Below are 23,008 nucleotides of genomic sequence, written 5' to 3' on the forward strand. Positions count from 1 at the left end.
TATGACCTCAAAAACATCTGCACAAGCCCGGGGGCTGCTCCTGCCCTAACACCTGCTCAGCCACCAGTGACCTCACAAGCACCTGCACAGCAGGAGCGTCCTCGCTGCCAACAGCCCGGCGTTTTCACCTCCATCTCCTCCTCTGTCTCCCATCTCCCCGTGCTCTCCTCTCCCCCAGCCACCTTTCTCACCCTCTCCATGACCTCCCAATGCCTCTGCCAGTCTTTGTGACTGTCTGGCAGATGTTACCTCGGAAGCATTGTCCCAGCCAGGTCACCTGCACCTCCTCCTCCCTCTGCTCTCATTGTGACTGCGCCAGCTGTCTGATGCGCTTTTTGACCTCGTGGCTCCTCTTGTCCTGCCTCCCTTCTGCTGTTTCTGGGAAAATCCTGTTCCTGCAAGACAAGCGGCAACCAGGCAGTGCCCCCTCTGTGGCAACGTACCTGCCTTTCCAGAGCTGGACAGCTGGTGGGAACTGTCACCATCAGCAGTGCGTGAAGTCTTCTCCTGGCACAGGCACAGCTCTGGGTGTGCTTGCTGCGTTCCATGTTTCCTGAAGGAGAACAGCAACACTCAAAGTGGCTCCTGGGCAATGTTCTGCTGGGAGAGCTCATTGGAAGGCAGGTTTGCCGCAGGTCCCGAGGCCGGTCCGGGGCTTCTCCCTGTCCCCCAGCTCAGCCACAGGTCCCACAGCTGGCTTCACTTCTAAGAAAAGAAACCGTATCCCTCCAGATTAAGTAGTCAAAGACTTTTGGAGGGCGATTTGGGCTTCAAGTCCAGAACAAAAGAATTTCCAGTACAGAATCTCAGCCACCGCCTCCATGATCGTCTTGGCAGTGACCCACAAAGGCTGCACTGTAAAAAATGTGACAGCTGATAAAAAGGACCCTGTCCTCGCCAAATCTTTGTTTCCCTCATGCTTTCAGACTACCGCAGTAAATAATCATACTATTAGTCTGTAATTACTACCCATCTGAAAGCCCTCCAAAGCACCATTCGCTGACTTGACTCACAGCACTGTGGATAAGGGAGAACCACCACTAACCACGCACCCACCCATTACTCCTTTTGCAGCATGGCCTCTGTGGCCGAACACGTCTACATGGATATCTCCTCCTGACAGGACACGACCGGACCAAAAACAGTATCTTACCTTGTCTTGGCTCTAGTGAAAGCAAAGGATTGGAATAATGATACAAACCAGTTGAAGAGAAAGCAGGAGAGCGGAAGAGGCAGAAAAGCTGATGTGTCTCCCCTACCCCTAACTTCAGAGGAAGTTTTAAGTTTTTTTCTTTTCTGTTTTTTTTAATCACACACGTGCTGGTTAAGGAGAACTGAAAAGTATAAGACTAAGACTACCAAGTCTGTGGAATTACTCTTCTGTCCAGGACACATTGCTCTATTTTAGTTTAAATCTCGGTGGAGAGCTTTAACTTAAAATCATGGAGTTCTGATATGGGAAGAGCAAAACGTACTCTGTAAATCTTTGAAAAGAAGAGTGCGTTGAAGGAAACCTGTTCATATAAACTATAAATGACACGTTTCTGCTGTCAGAGGTTATAACGCTTTTCAGTCCCTTTGCCTGCCTCATCTTCCCTGTCTTCACGTTCTTCTGATGACACTAGAGCTCCGGCACGTCAACAGAGCATTAAACTGGTCAAGTACTCTTCTAAACCGTATAAAATCCAAAATGCCCTACACAGATGCCTGGAGGTTTTGCTGTTACCATCACGTTAACACCACCATCGGCCCTGCCAAAACCTACAACCTCCAAAACCTGAAGACAATCAGCACACAGGCACATACATACCAATCTTGTTCTGTCCTTGCCAAAACTGCTGGTGACTTGCCATCAGCCTCAGTGACCAACAGCAGGCAAGTCTCTCTCATTTGGCTTTGCTCTGATGCAGCTCCTAGAAAAGCGGCTCTTTCAGAAAGTCATGTCTTCTTATGTTGGGAATGTGTTTCAAGGGAATGCTTTTAATACTCTAGGATGGTAAAACTAAGCATGGCAATCTCGCCCCAACTCCCAGCTCTGCCACAGATAACCTACCTGCTCATTAACATGGATGAAATTCTAGTCATGGGAGAGCACTAAGCGCTATCTTTTTCCTTTTTTTTTCTTTTCAACAAAAGGGTGGCACTTCTTCCCGAATGCAAGACGAGTCACGTGGGGTATACAGACAGCCCACGGAAAACTGAGAAATGAGTCTGTGATCACTGCCATCCCCATTCCTTGCCCCTCCAGCACGCCTGTCACGCTCCTGTCCTTGCCCGTGGTCAAGTCACGCAGTCTGCGCAACACGTACAAGACGCTGACTTTGCCAGGTATTGCCCAAATCACCTCTTATTCAAAATCTGATCAGCTCAACTACTTCACACACAGAGTCAATACGGCCTTTCATGACTCAGCCTCCCTCCTCCTGTGATTTCCCACCGAGAACCAAGATGACAGCTCCTAATTACACGTCCTGCGAGCAGCTTCCACCCACCGTCCCCTGCTACACCCAACAGGACAGCACCGTCCTCTCCCCTGCCCGTCTCCACGCTCGGGAGGAGCTGTTCACACCCCTGGCAGCCGGCCTTGCTGCCTGGGAATTCCTGCTGCGCTGCTCAAGGCCATGGGAACTGTCACCTCGCGGCCGCATCCACATCACCGTGCTGCGTTCTGAGGGACACTGCCCATCTCTTTATAGTCCCCTCTGCCTACAGCCAGCTGCTGCCTTCTCCCTCGGAAACATCTGGGAAAAGCAACCTTTTTTTTCCTGAATGCCTGCTTTGACCTCCCCACAGGACAGGCCCACAGGCCATGGCTGTTGCTGTTAAAGTCCGCAGCAATACAGACTTGTGCAGGGATGAAAAATATGCGGTGGCTCAGCTCATTTCAATTGTTTCAGACAAGGCTTCTGGCCAGAACGCAGTCGAGAAAATGTAAAACCAGAAGCTACCGACACTGCCACCTCGACGGGCAGCTCGCTCTTCATCAGTTCTTTGCCTTCCTTTCTGTTCTCGGGAGTACGTACCACGATTTTCCTCATCCAAAGCAACCAGAAAGGTCAGTGCCGAGCCTGCAGAACCCCTGGCACCCACACGCTCGGTGCCTACGCAGCGGCATTAGGAGGGCCCTGCACCCGCAGCAGAGACCCAACGAATGCACCCTTCTCCCGCGCCGGCAGCAAGGAAGCTCCGCTGATTGCTCAGCCGTGGCCAATGGCGCGGCTGTTGCCAGGGGGGCAGGGGCAGCCTGGGCCTCCCCTCCCAGAGCTGCCCCCCAACACCGCAGCTGGCTCCTCAGCCAGCCGGGAGCCTGGGCCTGCCGAGAGACGGCCTTCAAGAAGGGCCATGTCACCTGGAGCTGCTCTCCCAGCAGCGCAAGGGCTGTGCACAGCTCTGCCCTCCCTCGCTCCGCTCAGGGGGGCTGGGCCTGCTCGGGGAGGGAGGGGAGGGCAAGGGAAAGGGGGGGAAGGGGAGGGGGCAGGACAGGAGGGGAGGGGGCAGGAGGGGAGCTGCCCTGCATTTGCCCTGCATCAGCAAGGCTTTCCCGAAAGGCGGCTCTGTCTGTGCTGCCAGCCACAGCCCTGGGCAGGAGGAGCTGTGTGCCGGGAGCCGCTGGCGTCGGCCAGGCCGGCAGCAGGCCGGAGACGGGGCTCTGCCCCCGGTGCCAGCGCCCGTGCTGAGCCCAGCACCCAGGGCCTTCCTCAGGCCTCGCCTTCCCCCGGGCGGTGAGGAGGAGAGACGCCCTGCCCTGGCATGGCCCAGGGCATCCTCCTGCGGCCAGAAGGAAGGGCAGAGCCCCGTCGCTCTCCCCACGTCCTTCGCCTCTGTCCCCAGGGCTCCCCAGCGCTGGCAGGCCCCGCAGGGCTTCAGGGCCAGGCAAACGGGCAGGCGCCAGGGGCTGCTGGGGCTCAGGGCAGCTTTGGGCATCTCGGAAGCCGAGGCGCTGCTGCCCCTTTGCTTCTGCAGATGCAGGGACGTGCTACCCCCTTCATGGGCAAAGCTGTTTTTCCTATTCGAGCCTGTTGTGTGATCAGTGCAACCCACTTACTCCACGCAGCATCAGTTGCATGATGTGTAGAGGGGACCCTCCCTTTGAACATCCAGCCCAGCACCGGCAGTCGGGGTGCCAGCAGGAGCTGGCCTTCAGCACCAACCACTTCCGAAGCAGCTCGAACCCCTTCATATGCTGCCAGTATCTCTTTCTCAGTTGGAGTACAGCGGGCTTCAGATCCTCTGTATCCCCGACTCCAAAACCCTCGGGGTCGACCTCGAGTCTCCCCTGGTGCTTTCTGCCAGAGGCTCCAGGCAGGGCCATTCTCCCCGGCTTCGGTGTAGAGCACATTTTTAATATCCTGCCCTGCCCGGACTGGCCCAAGGGCTACTGCATGAACTATCTCCCGTTTAATTTGTTCAAAGGCTTGTTGTTGCTCAGGGCCCCATTGGAAATCGTTCTTCTTCCGGGTCACTTGGTAGAGAGGGCTTACGATCTGGCTGTAATTTGGAATATGCATTCTCCAAAAACCCACAACGCCTAAGAAAGCTTGTGTGTCCTTTTGCTAGTTGGCGGGGACATAGCTGTTATTTTGTTTGATCACATCCATTGGGAGCTGACAACATCCATCTTGCCATTTTATTCCTAAAAATTGCATCTCCTGTGCAGGTCCCTTGACCTTACTTTGCCATAAAGGCAAAACCGGCCTTCAGAAGGATTTGGACTATTTTCTTTCCCTTCTAAAAAACTTCTTCTGCTGTATTGCCCCACACAATGATGTCATCAATGTACTGCAGATGTTCTGGAGCTTCACCCTGTTCCAGTGCCGTCTGGATCAGTCCATGGCAAATGGTGGGGCTGTGCTTCCACCCCTGGGGCAGTCGGTTCCAGCTGTACTGAACACCCCTCCAGGTAAAAGCAAGCTGGGCCTGCACTCTGCTGCCAAAGGGATGGAGAAAAATGCATTAGCGATGTCAGTTGTGGCACACCACTTGGCTGCCTTTGACTCCAGTTCCTATTGACGTTCTCGCATGTGTGGCACGGCAGCACTCAGCAGCGGTGTAACTTCGTTCAGGCCACGATAGTCCACTGTTAGTCTCCACTCCCCATTAGACTTTCGTACTGGCCATGTGGGACTGTTAAAGGGTGAGCGAGTCTTGCTGATCACTCCCTGGCTCTCCAGTCGAGGAATCAGGTTATGGATGGGAATCAGGCAGTCTCGGTTGGTGCGATATTGCCGCCTGTGCACTGTTGTGGTAGCGATCGGCACCTGTTGTTCTTCAACCCTCAGCAACCCCACAATTGAAGGGTCCTCTGAGAGACCGGGCAAGGTGGACAGCTGTTTAATTTCCCCCGTCTCCAAGGCAGCTATCCCAAAAGCCCACCGGTACCCTTTGGGTCCCTGAAATACCCTCTCCTGAGGTGATCTATGCCAAGGATGCACGGAGCGTCTGGGCCAGTCACAATGGGGTGCTTCTGCCACTCATTCCCGGTTAGGCTCACTTCAGCCGCCAGTACAGTGAGCTGTTGGGATCCCCCTGTCACTCCAGAAATACAAATGGGTTCTACCCCTCTGTAGTTTGATGGCATCAAGGAGAGGGGACGAGAGGGCAAAGGCAGTGCCCGAAGGGAGCCGTGAGTGCACTCATGGGAGCGTCCCGGTGCCCTGATGGCTGCTTCTCTTCCCCTCCTCTCCCACAGGAGCACGTTCAGCTGGCAAAGGAGGAGGCAGCTGCAAGCCTGGAAGAGGTGCTGAAGGTACAGGGGAAAAGGAGGCCCGTTCTGACAGGGTCCGGGAGGGGGGTGCCAGTGCTGGGTCCGTGCAGCCCAGCAGCCACGGGCAGTGGTGTGGCTGCGGAGGATATTTACTCCGGGATATGGCATCCATGATGGAGGGATTGGGCCTCTGGAGATCCCCCAGGCTCTTGGCTGTGGCTGTGCTGCAGAGGGGACCCTGATGGGTCTGCAGGCACAGCAGGCACAGCAGGCACAGCACTATGGCTTTGGGGAAGGGGGTGCGATGAGTGACCCTCACTTGGGTGTACGGGGACACCGTGTGTGACAGGAACCCAGGCATTGGCTGGAGGGGAGGCGCTGGGGAGACTGGCGTTGCGCCCTGGCCGGTAGCATGGGGGTCCTCCTCCACCCCCTGCCCCTCCTGGAGCCGTTCCCGTTCCCCCTTCTCTCCCAGGCACACCTCTGTCAGGGAAAGGCAGAGGGAGGCACAAAAGTGCGGGAGCTGATCAAGGTCTGTGACCCGCACCCAGAAGTGCCTCGGGGAGTGGCCAGAGCCGCTGAGCAATGGTGCTGGCCCCAGGACACCTGTGTGCCTGCCGCCCTGGCCCTGGCCTGACCTCCCAGTGCCCTGGGGACTGAGTGGGGATGCCCTTTCCCACCATGGCTCCCTGCAATGTGTCCCGCTTGCTTTGCAGGGGGAGCAGTGGTCAGAGCTGGCACAAGCTGTTCAGGAGCAGGCTGAGGTCAAGAAGGTACTGGGGACTGGAGGGACGGGGGCTCCACAGGTTTGTGGGGGGAAGCCCCCTCAGAGCAGACATGGCATGGACTCCTGACTGGGCCCTTTGCTTCTCCAGCTGCTCAGGAACAAGCTCCAGCACCTCCTGGAGAGACAGGAATGCCTCCGAGAGCCAACAGCTTTGTGAGTGGTGATGGGGCCCCGACTGAAACCTGGGGCAGCGGGGTGGGGGATGCTCAGCAGCTTTGGGCAGAGCTCTGCCACTTGCAGACATCTTTGTGGCTCCTGTCCGCTGCTCCAGCCTGCTCTGCAGAGCCCTTTGTCTTCTCCTAAGCAGCTCAAAACCCCTCTGTGCCACTCGGGACTCCTGCAAGCAGCTCTGCAGCACTCTGAGCAGCTCCCAGGCTCTCCTCCATGCCCCCCAGGCCTGGGGCGGGACAGGGGCAGGGGGTGGGTCTGTGCAGTGCTGGGATGCTGCGGTGCCTGGTGCCAGCCCTGGCAGAGCCTGGGCAGCACCCTGGCTCCCTGTTGGCCACCCAGGGGGCCACCATGCCGGCCGAGGTCTCTTCTCACAGCCCAGAACCCCATGGTGTCCGTAGCAGGGGGAAGGCGGCGCAGGCGGACAAGACAGGTGAGTCGCTGCTGCAGGAGATGGTGGCTGTGCGGCTGGTAGGACAGACAACCCCGCTGTGGGCCTTGGGGAGGGAAGGGTCTGCACTGTGCCCGGGGGACATGGGGGCACTGATCTCAGCGCGAACGAGGGAGGGGGGCTGAGCCCCCAAACCTCGCCGCCTCGCACACCCCAACACATGTCCCTGCTGTGCCTTGGCCTCTAGGAGGAGCAGCTGGCGTCAAGGAGGCATAACATCACTTCTTGGCTGAGGTGAGTGGCCCGGGGCAGTCAGGGTGCCGGGGCTCTTCCATAGGCACTGGCATGTCCGTGCCAGTGGTCCAAGGGCACTAGGCAGCTTTGGACTTCTCTGGGATGAAATGGTTCAGTATTTCTTTTCTTCGTAGCTTGGGGGGCGCGTAGGGGGGGATTTTGGGGCCCACCGGGGAGACGTACAGTAGAGCCGAGAGAGGTAGCCGGGCCCCTCACCCCAGTCCTGAGCGGGGAGTGTTGTGCCCAGCACGGTTCAAGGTGCCACGGTGCTGTGCGAAGAGGGTGGTTGGAAAGAGCTGAGACACATTTGCCCCCTGTTCTGCCTGACCCCTCTCCTGTCCCACAGGAGATTTCTTCTGTTCCTTGCCTTCCTGCAGATCGTCATCCTCATCCTGGTCCTGCTGAACAGGGACATCCTTAACTGGGCCCTGCCACCGAAGCTGGCGGCTGCCTTTGGGAGCCGCCCAGTGACGTCCCGGTTCTTTTGAAATAAAACCAGAAAGAGAAGACAGACATCTGTGATTGTAGGACAAGTGCGCAACCGTGTCAATAGTGAATGTCCGCTGACGGGCCGGAGGGAGGTGGCTGCTGCTTTCCCTTCTGCCTGTGCGTGCCCCACGATGGCTCTGCCTCAGACCTGGTTCTTGCCCGATTTGCAGGCAGGAGGGTGTGTGCACCGTCCTGCGTAAACGGTTGCCTGTTTTCACACAGGCGCAATGGAACTTGGCCAACAATGACCGCACTTGCATAAGAGGGTTTGTTGTTAGGAGAAACCAGGCCAAACCAGCTGAAAGTGCCAAAGTTGCAACAAAATAGTGCAAACTCAGCTAATAAATATGCATTAAGCATGCTTGCATGGGGGTTGATGTGAACAAATCCTCAAAAGCGTATGGTAACAAGGGATGTCATGGCCAAAGCATATAGGTTATGTACATTGCAAAAATGAATATGTGAGTAGTCTCAAAACTGTATATAAAGGGTCAAGAGCGTGAAAAGGGGTACTTCTCATGCTCCCAGCCAAGAGGCACCGTTACTGCCAGCAATACAAGGGGTTTTAGCTACGGTGTACTTCTGCTGCCTTCTTTCCAGTACCTGCGCACGAACGAGAAAAAAACAAAATGCGAGCAAATCCTTTTTTACTGACACCAGTGAATGCCAGGTGACCGGTCGGAGGGAGGTGGCTGCTGTGCTCCCTACGACGGCTCTGACTGTACACCGCTATGTACCGAGTACAGGTTCACGAGAAGGTGGCGAGCCACAATGACCACCCGCAGGCTCAAGACCTCCTTTAGGAAGAATAATAAAACAAAGAAGGTGTGTGGCAGCTCGACTTGTTCCTCGCAAACGTTCTTCCAGGGGGCTTCCAACAGCTTGCACTGCAGACATGGATCTGTTGGAGCGGGTCCAGAGGAGGGCCACAAAAATGATCCGAGGGCTGGAACACGTCTGCTATGAAGAAAGGCTGAGAGAGTTGGGGTTGTTCAGAGTGCAGAAGTGCAGGCTGTGGGCAGAGCTTCCTGCAGCCTTTCAATATATAAAGGGCGCTTGCAAGAAGGACAGAGGCAGACTTTTTATCAAGGCTTGTAGTGACAGGACAAGGGGCAATGGTTTTAAAGTGAAAGAGGGTTGGTTTAGCTTGGGTGTAAGGAAGAAATGTTTTCCAGTAAGAGTTGTGAGACTCTGGTCGCCCAGAGAAGTGTGGCTGCCCCATCACTGGAAGTGTTCAAGGTCAGGTTGGGTGGGGCTTTGAGCTACCTGATCTAATGAAAGATGTCCCTGTCCATGGCAGGGGGGTTGGACTAGATGATCCCTTCCAACCCAACCCGTTCTATGATTCTATGCCCTGGATCAGCCCCCACCCAGCTGCTCGCTGGGTGCAGCAGCACATGCCCTTGGTGCCCAGACAGCTGTGGAGTGGAAGAATGCCCAGGAGAAACCCAGGAAGAAGGCCGCTTCGGATATGATGAAGAGGATTATTCCGTGTCACAGGCGTTTTTGGACAGTAGGGGTGTGGTGGCCTTGGAATGTGCTTCCTTGTACAACGTCTTGTCATCATTGGATTACAATTAGGACTATGGAGAGCAGAGCTAGGGCCAGGAGTTGTGATGACTTGTGGTGGAATCATGATTAAACGTGACATAGTAAGTATGGCGGCAGCTGCTCCCAAGATGGGCCAGGGGCTTGGGTCTACTATGTGGTAGGAGTGTGCTTGGTGAGCCATTAGATGTTTTCTGGTAAGTATAGGCTTAGTAGGAGAACAAAGACGTAGGTGTGGATTATGGCTACTGCTACTTCTAGGATTGTTAGGAGGAATCGGATTGATGCAGTTAGGATTGACACTGCTGGGATGATGGGGAGTAAGGCGGTTGTGGCTGTGGAGATGAGTTGAATAAGGAGATGTCCTGCTGTAAGGTTTGCTGTGAGGCGGACTCCTAGCGCTAGTGGTCGGATAAGGAGGCTGGTGGTTTCGATTATGATTAGGGCAGGAATTAGTAGTGTTGGGGTTCCTTTGGGTAGTAGGTGTCCTCGGGAGGCTGAGGGTTGATTTCATAGGCCTGTGAGTAGGGTGGCTAGTCATAGTGGGAAGGCTAGTGCGATGTTCATTGATAGCTGGGTGGTTGGGGTAAATGTATATGGTAATAGGCCTAGTAGGTTGATTGTAAGCAGCAGTACTATTAGTGATGTCAGGATTAAGGCACATTTGTGGCCTTCTTTGTGGCCCAGGAACATCCCTGGGCAGCCAGGAAGGCAGAGGAGGTGGCACAGGGCTCTCTGGGGAGCACCCTGGGTGCCTGCAGCAGCTCTTCCTGGTCTGGGGACAGCAGCTGGCCCAGCACTGGCAGGAGGGAGGCAGGGAGGGAGGCCAGGACAGCAGCACCACTCGAGAGAGAGAGAGAGACAGCCATGCTGCTGATCATTTCCACCATGCACAGCGTCATCTCCGTTAACACCGTGTGAAAATGCGTGCATCTGAGCAGCCCTGGCTGTATGCAGAGGTGCCAGTCTGCATTGGGTGGCCCTCCAGCCTGAGGGGACCTGCACACCACGCTGCTTGATGCCAGGAGCCAAAGGAGCTGCTGCTCTCTGTGCTCCCGGGTGCTTCTGGGCCCCTTGTCTCTGGGAGCTGCAGCTGCGGGCGGAGGCTCACCCACAGGGTTGCTCCCTCCAGGCAGCACAGCAACCCTTTCTTGGTAGCCCCTCTCAGCTCATCACGGGCATCACCAGGCGGCTCTTGTGATGTCATAACCTGCTGCCCTCCATAAAACCCCGCGCTGCAGAGGTGGGCAGCAGTGCGAAGCAGAGCACTGGCAGCAGCTAGCGCATGCCTAGAGAAGAGGTGCTTGGGTCTCGGGAGGAGAGCAGGCTTTGCCCTGTGCCTGGTCGGTGTGCTGGGCTTGTGGAGATGCCAGCCACTTTGGGCAGGTGGGTGCAAGGGGGCCCAGAAAGCAGAGGGTGGTCAGGCCAGAAGCCTTGTGTGCTGCCTGGCTTCCCGGCAGGAGCAGGCAGCCCCACAGCACGGGGGCTGTCTGCACTACTGCCCTCCAGCCGGGCAGCCCAGCAACCCCATTCTGGGGGCACGGCCCTGCCCCTTCTGCGGGGAGAGCCGAGCAGGGCCAGGCTGCTGCCCCTGTCTCAGGCCAGAGCTCTTTGTGCCCCAGGGGTGGGGTGCAACGGGCCAGACCTTCCCAAAGGCCCTTGGGCTTTCAGACTTGCAGCTGTGCTGAGCACAGGAACCTGGTGGCAAGCGAGCTCCTAAGCAGATCCCTGGCAAATACGTGTCCCAGATTTTGCGCTTTTCTAACAGCAGTGGTCCTGCTCTTTTAGACAACGCCACACCCACCAGAAGGGCAGGAGTGTCCTGAGGCTCCTTCTCCTGCTGCTTCCCGTCCTGTCGGGTGAGTACCCCTCACCAAAAATGGGCCTCTCAGTCCTGGGCAGAGGGAGCAGCTCCTGAGGAAAATAACCATCTCTTGACAATGTGACCCACAGCTCTTGTCTACTGCTGGAGACACCCAACGGTGTGGGGAACGGGAGCGTTGCAGGTAAGTGTCCCTTGCTGTGGGAAAGCCAACGCCTGCAAAGGCCGTCGCTCTGCCCTCCTGCCTCCCCTGGGAACACGCAGTGCCTGCTCAAAACTCCCCATCACCGCTGAGGCAGAGGCGAGGGAGGAGCACTTCTGGTCATCCTTCAGTCTCCTTAGCGCCTGCTTGGGGTTTAACACGGAGACGGATCTTCCCGAGTGACTTCCAGAGGGTGGCAGGCTGAAGTGGGGAGCACTTTGGCAGAAGGTGCCTTTGCTGCCTGCATACCCATCGGAGAGCCTGGGGGGGGTCAGATGGAGACCCGAAAGATGCTCTGCTGAACGTGGATGGTTAAAGAGGCCAGGTTTGGGTCAGGGTCTCTCCAAAGTGACTCAAAGCAGCAGGAAATTCTGCCACCTCTCCGTAGGGGAGTCTCCTTTGGGAAGCCCTGGCAGTGCTCCTCATGCTTGCTCCAATAGAGTGTCTCTCCAAAGAGTCAATTCTGGCGGTAAACAAGCTACTTAAGGAGTCCATCCCACACCCTCTTTATCTTGCAGGAGGTGTCGGGCCTTCCTGAAGCGGAGCTGCAGTCTCTGGGGTAAGAGCGCTTTCTTGCCAAGCAACACACGCTGTGGAGCCGTCTCAGCTGGCTTCATGCTGCCTGCACTCACTTGCTTCGCACCCAGGGCTCCCGGCCTTTCCATCTACTACCCACGGTGCTGGAAGGGAGCCATTTGTAAACCAGAGGAAGGAAAGGGGCCGGGGGACGGGGCTTGACCCAAGCTCACCTGACCCTTCTCTGCACGGCGTTTGGAGCCTGCCTGCAGAGGCTTGGCAGCTGCTGGACAAGACCTGCTTTCCCTCTGCCTTGCAGGAACTCACAGGCTTGGCTGGAGCAGAAGATGCGGGAGCTCGAGGAGACGGTGGCTCAGGTGTCTGCTGCGAGGGGGAACATACTTCAGGCAGTGAGAGAGGTCCTCGTAGACCATGGTGTCCAAGCAGAGAAGAGAGAGGTAAGGGTGCTGGCGGTAGATCAGAGACCCCGCTACCTATCCGGGCTCCCTCCTGCTGCTTCCTCTTGGCACTCTCAGAGTCGGCACCTCTTCCGACAGGTCTTGCCTTGGGTTTTCTGACACACAGGCGCTCCTTGGCTCTGTGCTAGGGCTCGGGGTTCATGCAGAATGGCCTGTGCACGTGTGTGTGTGTGTTCACTGCCATCTCTCCATTCCCAATTTTTCCCCAGGAAATTCTGCAGTTGACACAGGCGGCAATTAAGAAGGTGCTTGAAAACTACCTCCAGATGCCTGACTGGGCTCTGGAAGCCATAGGTAGGAAGACAGGAAGTCTCACTGCCCTCACGTTGTCTATGGCACTCCCCCAAACTCTGCCAAGCTCTGCTTTCCAGCCTGAGAAATGCATCCTAATGCACTGCTTCAACTCCTAATCTCTCTCCACCGTCATGTAAGGTGCCACCATTGATGAGGAGAGGACATTCAAGAGTTATGGTGAGCAAGGCAAGAAGACCTGGTGGCTTTCTCCATTTGCCTTCTCTTCTGGAAACCCTCCAGAGACAATCTTGCAGGCAGGTGTCACAAAGGAACTCCTGGCTTCAGTGTGCTTCACCTCCTTGCTTTCCATTGGCAGACCAAGTGCACAGCACTTTGCTGCAGCCTGCATTGCATTCCTGACCCCTGCGATCCCTGGCAGCACTGCGTCCCATCAGGAAGGGGACCGAGATGAACCCAGCTGCTGTGACCTGCCCACCACCCTTGGCTGCAGTTTGCCAAGGAACTTTGTCCTTGGGAGTCCCACTGCCATACGGCATCTCTGAGGGTCCCTTTCCAGAGTGGGTGGGAGTGGTGGGGGCTGCTGAGCCATGCCAGCAGCGAGAGGTGCTCCTCTGGGCCCCCGGCCCTGATCTGGTCTACCACGTCTGAAGCAGGGTCCATGTCTGCATTGGACCTTGTAGCTGCAGCGGAATCTTTGAAGGACGATGGGGTGAGGTACACTAGGGAGACCTGCCCTTTCTCTGCAGGCTCTGAGAAAGCAGAGCTGCCTTGGGAAAGGCGGTGGAGCCCAGAGGGTTTGTAGAAACACTTCCATATTGCCCTGCTGCCCATGCACTTGTACTCATTTACAAACAGGATTGCAGCCCACAGGCAAGGCAAGGTCTCTGCTTCTGGCCAAACAGGCAGCTGTGGTGGCTCTTTGGCTGCCAGTAGCAACTGATGGTCATGGCTTTCTGGTTTCAGCCCCGTATTGCCCCTGGCAACTGCTGGGCTTTCCAAGGATCTCGGGGCCACGTGGTCATCCGGCTGCCTGAGCAAATCTGGCCAAAGGCTTTCACCATCTGGCATATCTCCGAGGCAGTCTCTCCTTCCGGGGAAGTCAGCAGTGCCCCCAAAGACTTTGCTGTCTCCGTAAGTCCTGGCCTTGCACTTCTCGGGGAGGGTTGGGGGTGGGGGGCGGCCCCAGGGAAAAGCTGTACCAGAGACGTGCTTCTCGTGGTGGCTTCTCTCAGAGCTCTGTCTGGGGCTGGGTGCTGCAGCGCACCGCATCCCCTGGGGCGCCACTGGGGGCACGTGCAGGTTCTGTGCCTTTGGGGGCTTCTTCTCTGCTTCATGGCCAACGATCCTGGAGCACATGCTGAAAGCATCCCGACCCACACTCACCCTAAGCTGAGTCACCAAGGGAGCCAAGGGAGGTGGGCAAGGGTTCCCGCGTTTGGCCTCGCCGTGCCCATTTTCTGACACCCTGCTTCGGCCTGACCGGCTCCCTTTCTCTCTCGTCTTTGAGGGAGTGGATGAGGCAACGGCAGAAACTCTCCTGGGGACATTCACCTACGACGTGCACAAGGAGATCGCTCAGACATTCCATGTGCAGGTACCGCAAGAGCTGTGGGCAGGATGCCCGGGAAGAAGGCAGGCTTGTCTGCAAGTCCTTGGAAGAAGGAGTGCAGAGGATCACCCCAGCCAGCCTCTGCTCTCCCACGCTCCATGCCCCTGCGGGGAAGGCGGCAAGAGGAGGGCAAATGGGGCTTTGCTCTGCTGGCCAAGGCAGCTGCCCCACCTTTGCAAGGGCTTTCCTTTCCCTTCGGGTAGCGCAGAGAAAGCAGCAGTGGGAAGGGGTGCGGGAAGGGAAACAGTCCCCCTCAGGGGAGACGGTGGCAGGGAGGATGGCAGACGCCTGCCCCCCTCAGCGGGACTCTCCCCGCGTCCCGCGGCAGCCCGGGCAGCACTGTGCCTCCGCTTTCCACAGCTGCCCTCAGCAAGCCTCTGAGGCCAGGCCTTTGCTTTCTAGGCACAGAGGGCTCCTCCTTGGCCCTGGCAAAGGGGGCTCTGCTTGCCCTGGCTTCCTCCTCCGTCAGGGCTGCCCTTTGGTCCTCAGCAGGGGAGCGCAGGCAGGGGGGCCTCCCGCAATCTGTTGTGGCTCTTCCCACCAGCGCAATGATGGCTCCCCCCATTTCTTTACAGAAGGAGCTTCCCAGGACCGTTCGCTACATCAAATTCCAGGTGCAGAGCAACTGGGGAAACCCAGAGTACACCTGTGTGTACCGGGTACAGGTTCATGGGAAGATGGTGAGCCTCAACGACCACCCGCAGGCCCAAGACCTCCTTTAGGAAGAATAATAAAACAAAGAGGATGTGTGGCAGCTCGACTTGTGTGTGTCCCTTGCAAACGTTCTTCCAGGGAGCTTCCTACAGCTTGTGCTGCTAGTGGGGAAGGGAGCTTTGTCCCTCAGGAGAAGGATGCTTGTGGTCCGGGCTGCAAGGGACAGCGCAGGGGAATGGGGCTTGAAGGAGAAGCCCCCGTGGTCCAGCTCCGGCTCCCACAGCCCAGGGTCGCTCACCAAAGCTCCAGTGTCACTGAGAGAGCAGAATCGCAGCCCCGGGAAAGCTCTCCTGCTGGCAGAGAAGAGGAGCAAAGCAGGCCTGTCTAGGCACCATGTTTAGTGTTTCATTTAAGAGCAGATTAAACAGGATATCCCTGGAGAATAATTCCCGCTTTTTGTCCCTTTACTCTTTCTGTGGTCACCTCTTAGCTGCCTTGTGAGATGGCACTGACTGTGGGGGCTTGGACAGATCATTTATGAGCAGACACCCCCGAGCTCCTCGGTTGCCCTCAGACTCCCCCGACCCCCTCAGTTCCCAGCCAGACACCACCGATTACCTCAGCTCTCCCACACACACCCTGGAGCCCCTCAGCTCCCCCCACAAACACCCCTCATGCCCTCACTTCCCCCGCAGACACGCCCATCCCCTTCCCTTCTCCCACACCCCTCCAACCCCCTCAGCCACCCACGTACCCGCTCCCCCCGCTCCCCCTCTGGACACCCTGGCCCTGCCTGCTCCCCGCTTCAGCCCCACACTCGCGATGCCGGGCAGGTCAGCGTACTTGGTGTCAGCCATGGCTGGGGGGCATTGACAGGGGGGACGTTTTCCGGGGGATGCCCCTGGGTGGCCTTGGTGTTAGCAACTTACTCATAATTGCTTTTAAACGTGATGAGGATAAACGAGGAGCATTTAGGAAAACCCCTACAAGAGCTGATGTGGGTGCAAATGTTCATAAAAAGGACATGGGTTAGGAAATGGAAGAAGAAAGGGTCTTTTAGTCTACCTGTGCCAAGACTAAATGGGAAAGGTCTCTCTCTGCTGCCTGTCTTTAATGTCCTGCCAAGCACCGTGGAGAAAACATCTACATGGGATTAACAACTGGATGTTGTGGCTGACAACAGTCAACCACCCTTTAACAAATCTACCTTTTAGAGATGAATTTAATAGTGAGAGGGGAATTCATCACGGTGGGTACATTTACTTTAATCTTCCTTTTCTGGCCAACACAACTGTAAAAACCCTTCTTATTATTCTTTGCATCTTTTGCCAAATTCAGCCACAGCTCTTCCTTCGCTTTCCTGATTCCATCCTTACACATCCAGGCAGCGTCCCTATATTCTTCCCACGACACAGGGCCCTGCTGCCACTGCCTCTGCATTTCCTTCTGACGCTGCACTTGGACCAGGAGCTCCTTACTGAGCCATGCGGGCCTCCTGCCTTCCTTGCACAATGTCTTCCACATGGCAATCAAGAACTCTTGCACGCTAAGAAAAATGTTCTGACAGAGCTGCCAGCTCTCTTCAGCTCCTTTAGCCCTGAGGGCAGTGTCCCAGCGCGTCCCATCCACTAATTCCTTAAACCACTCAAACTTCACTCACCTGAAATTCAGGGTCCTGACCCTACTCTTTACCTGGCCCATATCGCCATATCCCTCAGGATCCAGAATTCCACCAGGGCATGATCACTGCAGCCCAGGCTGCAACCAGCCTTGACCTCTCTATTTACTTCTTCCATGCCTGCAAGCAACAGGTCTCGTAATGCTTCCCCTCTGGCTGGGCTCTCTATCACCTGCATTAAGAAATTATGCTCGACGCACTCCAAGAGTCTCCTGGACTGCTTACAGCTCGCTGTGCTGCTTTTCCAGCAGACGCAGGGGGACTGAAGTCCCCCAGTAGGATCTCAGCCTCCCAGTGGGATGCTTCCTGCCGCTGAAGTAAGAACGCTTCCTCAAAAGGCTCCTCGTGCTCAGGTGGCCTGGAGGGAACACCAGCCATAAGGTTTCTAGCTGCACAGTGGTGCTTAGCTCCTCCTCTCTGTTACCCAGGCTGCGTGCATTGGTGCAGAGCCATTGGTACACACCCTAATTCCTGTGAAGCTTTTCACAGGTGTTTCCCTGTTTCTTCCTAATACATCACCAGCCCATGGCTCCTCCCTCTTACTCAAAACTCCATCCCCTTCCTCACTAAGTCGAGTTTTACACGCACCTGGCCTCTTTTATACCATTTTCTGCCTAACCCCACTTTGTTCCTCCCCGCTTCCCCTTCCTCTGCACATCCCTCATGGCTTTGCATAGCTCTCCTGATTCCCGCATCCCTCCCAGTCCATGGTCCCTCTGATTCACAATCATGTCACTTGACAAGTCCGGTTGGTCCTCTGGGAAGTGGCACCTGTAGTTTCTTGATGGCACAACAACTAGTGTGACTGGCAAAGTTCCTTTCTTGTCATTCACTCCATCTTTCGTCAAGTCTCTGTCTCAGCACACTTTGCTTCTGGTTTCCCCTTTTGTCTCTTAGCTTCCCAATTCACAAGGTCCCCAAGCAGATAACCTTGCTGGAATAAACACTCTCCCCCTCTCACACGCCTCCATCCATCAGCATGACTGGCCAGCTTTGGTTCCCAGCACTGCCTCCCTCAGCATCTGCCCGTCAGGTTTGTGTCCCTGTCTCTTCTTGCCTGTGGCTTCCTCCTTTCCTCATTATTGTATTATCCCTTGTGGCAGCCAAACAGGGCCTTGACCCAATACTCTCAGGGGATCAGACGTGCTCCCTCCACACCCCCATACACAGGTGAGAGCAAGCTATGCTGTGGCTGGCTGTCACGAGCAAGATGAAAATAGAGACCATGCCAGCGCATGCGTAGACAGCCCCCACACAGAGCGAGGGCTCCTTTTGTGCCGCTGTCAGACGGTGACCGCAGGCGGTGCTGGGGCAGCTGCAGGCTCCCCGGGAGGAGAAGCGCAGATAAACTGCCCCGAGGGCTCAGCCAGGGCCGCTGTTCCATGTCACTTCCATGGCCCGTATGTTTTGCGGGACAGTCGCTGCCGGGGCCTGGAGCTCGGAGGAAACTGGAGGCTCGGGCAGCTGCGCAGGCCCAGCTCTGGCTGGGGTGTTTGTAGCTCCCCAGGGCCCTTCCTGCTGCCTGTTGGGATCCCTGCCCTGGGACACGCCAGCAGCACAGGCCCCGCTGCTCCGCCAGCCCTGGCGGGACAGGTGCCGCGCCCAGCGGCTGCCGGGGGAAGTCCCGGCCCCTGCCAGCAGCCCCGGCGCCATTTGCCCTGGCAGCCCCTCTCCTCTCCCGCCACGTGCTCTGCTCTGATTGGCTGCCAGCACCGGCCACCCCTTCCGCTGTGCCCAGCGAGACATCAGGCGCGGAAGGCCCTGCCCCTGCCTGCACAGGGGCCGCCACTTTGGTTTGGCCGCCAGGCTGGGACAGGGTGCCGCCATGCCATGGCCGTCAGCTGCCATTGGGTGACACCTCATGCTGCTCTCTGATTGCCTGACGGCCATTTCCTGACACCGTCACACCCGCCTGCTCTCAGGCAGCCCCTGGGATTGGCTGGCAGGACTGGCCACGCGTCCCGGTGTCCCCAGGGCCACGGCACAAAGGAAGCCCCTGGCATTGCCCACAGGGAGGCTGCCACTTCCCACAGCCTCCTTGCCCACCTCTTTTCATCCGGCACTGGGATTGGCTGGCAGCCACTTCTTCACCCCTTCATACCCACGTCTTCTCAGGCAGCCCTGGGATTGGCTGCCCACCGCCTTTGGGCCAGGAAGGGCTCACATGTACATATATGGACATTTATCTAAAAGATATCTATTTATAGATAAGTTTGCAAATACTTCTAAACACGTATTTATTTATAGATAGTTGCACTATATATATGTATACTGAACCGGCCTAGAAATCAACACAGTCGCCATCACCCTTCTCATCTCAAAATCCCACCAGCCACGGGCTATCGAAGCAGCAATCAAATATTTCCCAGTCCAAGCAACCACCTCGACACTAATCCTTTTCTCAAGTCTAACCAGTGCTTGATGCACAGGACAGTGAGACAGCACCCAGCTAAGTCACCCAATATCCTGCCCCCTACTAACATCAGCCATTGCAGTAAAACTAGGCCTAGTTCCATTCCACTTCTGATTCCCACAAGTCCTTCAAGGATCATCCCTAACTACTGCCCTACTACTATCAGCAATAATGAAATTCCCCCCAGTCACCATTCTCTTCCTAACATCCCACTCACTCAGCCCGACACTCCTAACCAGCATAGCTATTGCCTCTGCTGCCCTAGGGGTTTGGATAGGACTAAACCAAGCCCAAATTCCAAAAATCCTAGCCTTCTCATCCATCTCACACTTGGGCTGAATAGCCATCATCATCATCATCTACAACCCCAGCCTTACACTACTTACCTTCTACCTGTACTCGCTAATAACCACCGCCGTATTTCTCACCTTCAACACAACCAAAACCTTAAAACTAGCAACAATCATAACCACATGGACAAAGACCCCGATGCTAAACGCAGCCCTACTACTAACCCTACTCTCCCTAGCAGGCCTTCCACCACTAACAGGCTTCTTGCCCAAATGACTCATCACCCGGGAACTAACTAAACAAGAAATAACAACAGCAGCCACTACCATCACTAGACTGTCACTACTAGGACTATTCTTTTACCTCCGCCTCACGTATTACTCAACAATCACACTCCCACCAAACTCCACAAACCACATAAAACAGTGGCACGTCAGCAAATCAACAAGCACCCTGATTGCCATCCTCACCTCCCTATCGGCCCTACTACTACCGATCTCCCCCATAATTTTGACCATCATTTAGAAACTTAGCATAGCCAAAACCAAAGGCCTTCAAAGCCTTAAACAAGAGTTAAACCCTCTTAGTTTCTGCTAAGACCCGCAGGACACTAACCTGCTTCTCCTGAATGCAACGCAGACACTTTAATTAAGCTAGGGCCTTGGTCTAGACAGGTGGGCCTTGGTCCCACAAAATTCTAGTTAACAGCTAGATGCCCAAACCAACAGGCCTCCATCTATCAGGCTCTGGCACGCTCTTAGCACACATCGATGAGCTTGCAACTCAACATGAATTTCACCACAGAGCCGATAAGAAGAGGAATCAAACCTCTGTAAAAAGGACTACAGCCTAACGCCTTGACACTCGGCCATCTTACCTGTGACCTTCATTAACCGATGATTATTCTCAACTCACCACAAAGATATCGGCACCCTATACCTGATTTTTGGTGCATGAGCCGGAATAGTTGGAACTGCCCTTAGCTTACTTATCTGCGCAGAACTAGGACAACCAGGGACCGTCCTAGGAGATGAACAGATCTACAATGTAATCATCACCGCCCATGCTTTCGTAATAATCTTCTCCATATTAATGCCAATTATAATCAGGGACTTTGGAAACTGAATAGTCCCGCTTATAATCGGCGCCCCAGATATGGCATTCCCACGTATAAACAACATAAGCTTCTGACTCCTGCCCCCATCCTTCCTACTCCTACTAGCCTCCTCCACAGCAGAGGCAGGGGCAGGCACAGGGTGAACTGTATACCCCGCCACTAGCTGGTAACCTAGCCCATGCTGGAGCTTCAGTAGACCTAGCCATTTTCTCTCTCCACTTAGCAGGTGTGTCCTCCATCCTAGGCGCAATCAACTTCATCACAACTGCCATCAACATAAAACCACCAGCCCTCTCACAATACCAAACTCCACTATTCGTATGGTCCGTACTCATTACTGCCGTTCTACTACTACTATCACTTCCAGTCCTAGCTGCTGGCGTTACCATACTGCTAACAGACCGAAACCTAAACACCACATTCCTTGACCCAGCAGGAGGAGGAATCCAGTCCTATTCCAGCACCTATTCTGATTCTTGTGGATGTATATATATGTATTCATGTATAGATTTATATACACATGTGAACATTTATGAAGGTAGAGAAAGTAAATATATGTAGCCATAAACACATAGGTATGAAATGGATAAAACCTTTTATGGAATAAGAGCTAGTGGAGTGAGCAATTAACGTTTAAATGTGAATAGAAACAAAAGGAGAAGGCCAGGTCAGGGTCCCCCACTTTACCAGGCTGCAGAACAAGCCCTGGCAGGGCGGGGCTGGGGGCACTTCGGGAGGGCAGAGGGGTGCCCGAAAAGTGGTGGGGCGTGGGCAAGCTGGAACATGCCCAAGGGCTACGGCCCGCGTCTAGGAGGCCTCCAAGGGGCCCCCACAGCAAATCCTGTCACCTGCAAAGAAGAGCCCAGTGCTGTGAGCCGGACTGGGAATCCCCCCCAGCCCAGCCCAGCCCAGCCCAGCCCAGCCCTGCAGGGCGGCCATGCAGGCTTACTGGGGCAGGCTCTGGGCTTTGACCAGTGCTGCAAGACACAGGCCATGCTCTCCGTGAAAATGGAAAACCAGGACAAAATGCTAGCTTCAGAAGACCACGTGCATGGGGACAAAGAGGAAAAGACCCCAAGGGAATCCCCCAGAAGAACCACATGAATGAGAAAAAGCAGCCAATGGGCCCGTGAACTGCACATTGCACTTTGAGGTGTCACACTAAGAACATTAATGGTGGAGGTGAGCTCCCTTCCCCCATGGCTGGCGGGGATCTCACAGCTCCCTGTAAGACCATTGTGGGGGGCAAGCCGGTGCTACATGTTTTGCCTCGTCCTTAGCTTGATGACCTGATTGAATGTTGCAAAAAACTCCAGATGACTGAGTGAGGGGAGACGTCAGGAGTGGGCTGGGACTTGTCCAGGTCCACTTGAGCCACACCAGCCAAACCCAGTACCCTGTGTGTATGTCATGTCAAAGGACAGGGAAGCAGGGGGTGGTGGTTGATGGAAATGCATTGAATCCTGCTGGCCTTGAGCAGGATGCAAACGGTTTGTAGAAAGGGGTGGAGATTGTCCTGGGTCTGGCTGGCGTGGAGTTCATTTTCTTGACAGCAGCACGTATGGTGCTGTGCTGTGCGCTGGTGGCTAAAACAGTGCTGATAACACGGTGACGCTGTGGCTATTGCTGATCAGTGCTGGCGTAATGTCAAGGCCTTCTCTGTGTCTCATTGCGTCCCCATGGCGAGGAGGCAGGGGGTGGGCAAGAGGCTGGGAGGGGACAAGGTCAGGGCAGCCCACCCGAACTGACCAAAGAGATAGTCCATGCCATCTGGCATCTTGTTAAGAAATACAGCTGGGAGGGGAGTTTCTCCAAAGGAGCCATTGCTCGGAGACTGGCTGGGCATCGGTCTGCTGGGGTGAGTGAGTGCTTCTCCATCCCTTCTTTCCTTTTCTCTTGTTCCCTCCACTTCTTCAACTGTGTTTATCGTCACCCATGAGTTTTGCTCTCGCTGTTGCCCTTCCAGTTGTCTCCCCCATCCTGCTGGGAGGGAGGCAGTGAGTGCCTGGGTGGGGGTTTAGCTGCCGTCTGGGGTCACTGCACCACACGAGCACATAGCACCTAGGTTGGCGTGTGCTTGTGAGGTCACGGCTGCCTGAGTAGCTGATAGGCCAAGAGGAGGCTCATGGCTTGTGTAGGAGCTTGTGAGGTCACTCTTGGCAGAGTAGCTGATAGGCCCGGACCAGGTGCAAGGCTTGTAGAGGAGCTTGTGAGGTCACTGGAGACTGAATACCTCAACAAGGAGTACATGGCAAACAGGGGGAGATGTGCTTGTGAGGTCACTCTTGGCAGAGTAGCTGATAGGCCCAGAGCAGGCCCCTGGACTCTGTAGGTTCTTGTGAGGTCATTGCTTCCTGAAGAGCTGACAGGGCAAGAGCAGGAACATGGTTTGTGGGGGTGGTTGTGAGGTCACCGGTTCCCGAGTAGCTGATAGGCCAGGCAAAGGCGCAAAGCTTGTGTAGGGGTTTGTGAGATCATTGGTGTCTGAATACTTCACAAGCCAGGAGAAGGCCCATGGGTTGTGCAGGTTCTTATGAGGTCACTCAGGCCTGAGGAGCTAATAGGCCAGGAGCAGGCTTATGGATTGTGTA

General features: G+C 55.6%; 1 protein-coding gene and 1 pseudogene across 1 annotated transcript; both read left to right on the forward strand.

The window, feature by feature from the left end:
- The first annotated feature begins 9,940 nt into the window (after positions 1 to 9,940).
- On the forward strand, positions 9,941 to 16,738 carry LOC142595964 (SUN domain-containing protein 3-like). Its single transcript, XM_075724833.1, has 9 exons — positions 9,941 to 9,967; positions 11,170 to 11,240; positions 12,241 to 12,379; positions 12,610 to 12,694; positions 12,833 to 12,948; positions 13,619 to 13,786; positions 14,163 to 14,249; positions 14,840 to 14,944; positions 16,637 to 16,738. Exons 1-9 carry the CDS (start codon positions 9,941 to 9,943, stop codon positions 16,736 to 16,738), a joined length of 900 nt encoding a protein of 299 aa, XP_075580948.1.
- Positions 16,739 to 18,426: 1,688 nt separating this feature from the next.
- Positions 18,427 to 19,825, forward strand: LOC142595965 (NADH-ubiquinone oxidoreductase chain 2-like; annotated as a pseudogene).
- The last annotated feature ends 3,183 nt before the right edge of the window (positions 19,826 to 23,008 follow it).

Source organism: Pelecanus crispus, chromosome 25 (genome assembly GCF_030463565.1).
Source record: "Pelecanus crispus isolate bPelCri1 chromosome 25, bPelCri1.pri, whole genome shotgun sequence".
In the NCBI taxonomy this organism is placed as follows: domain Eukaryota; kingdom Metazoa; phylum Chordata; class Aves; order Pelecaniformes; family Pelecanidae; genus Pelecanus; species Pelecanus crispus.

Coding starts and splice junctions, on each gene's coding strand:
- LOC142595964 (XM_075724833.1), top strand. CDS start 9,941: ATGTTCATTGATAGCTGGGTGGTTGGG. Junction 12,949..13,618: donor CTCCAGAGACAATCTTGCAG/GCAGGTGTCACA, acceptor TTCTGGTTTCAG/CCCCGTATTGCCCCTGGCAA. Junction 13,787..14,162: donor CCAAAGACTTTGCTGTCTCC/GTAAGTCCTGGC, acceptor CTCGTCTTTGAG/GGAGTGGATGAGGCAACGGC.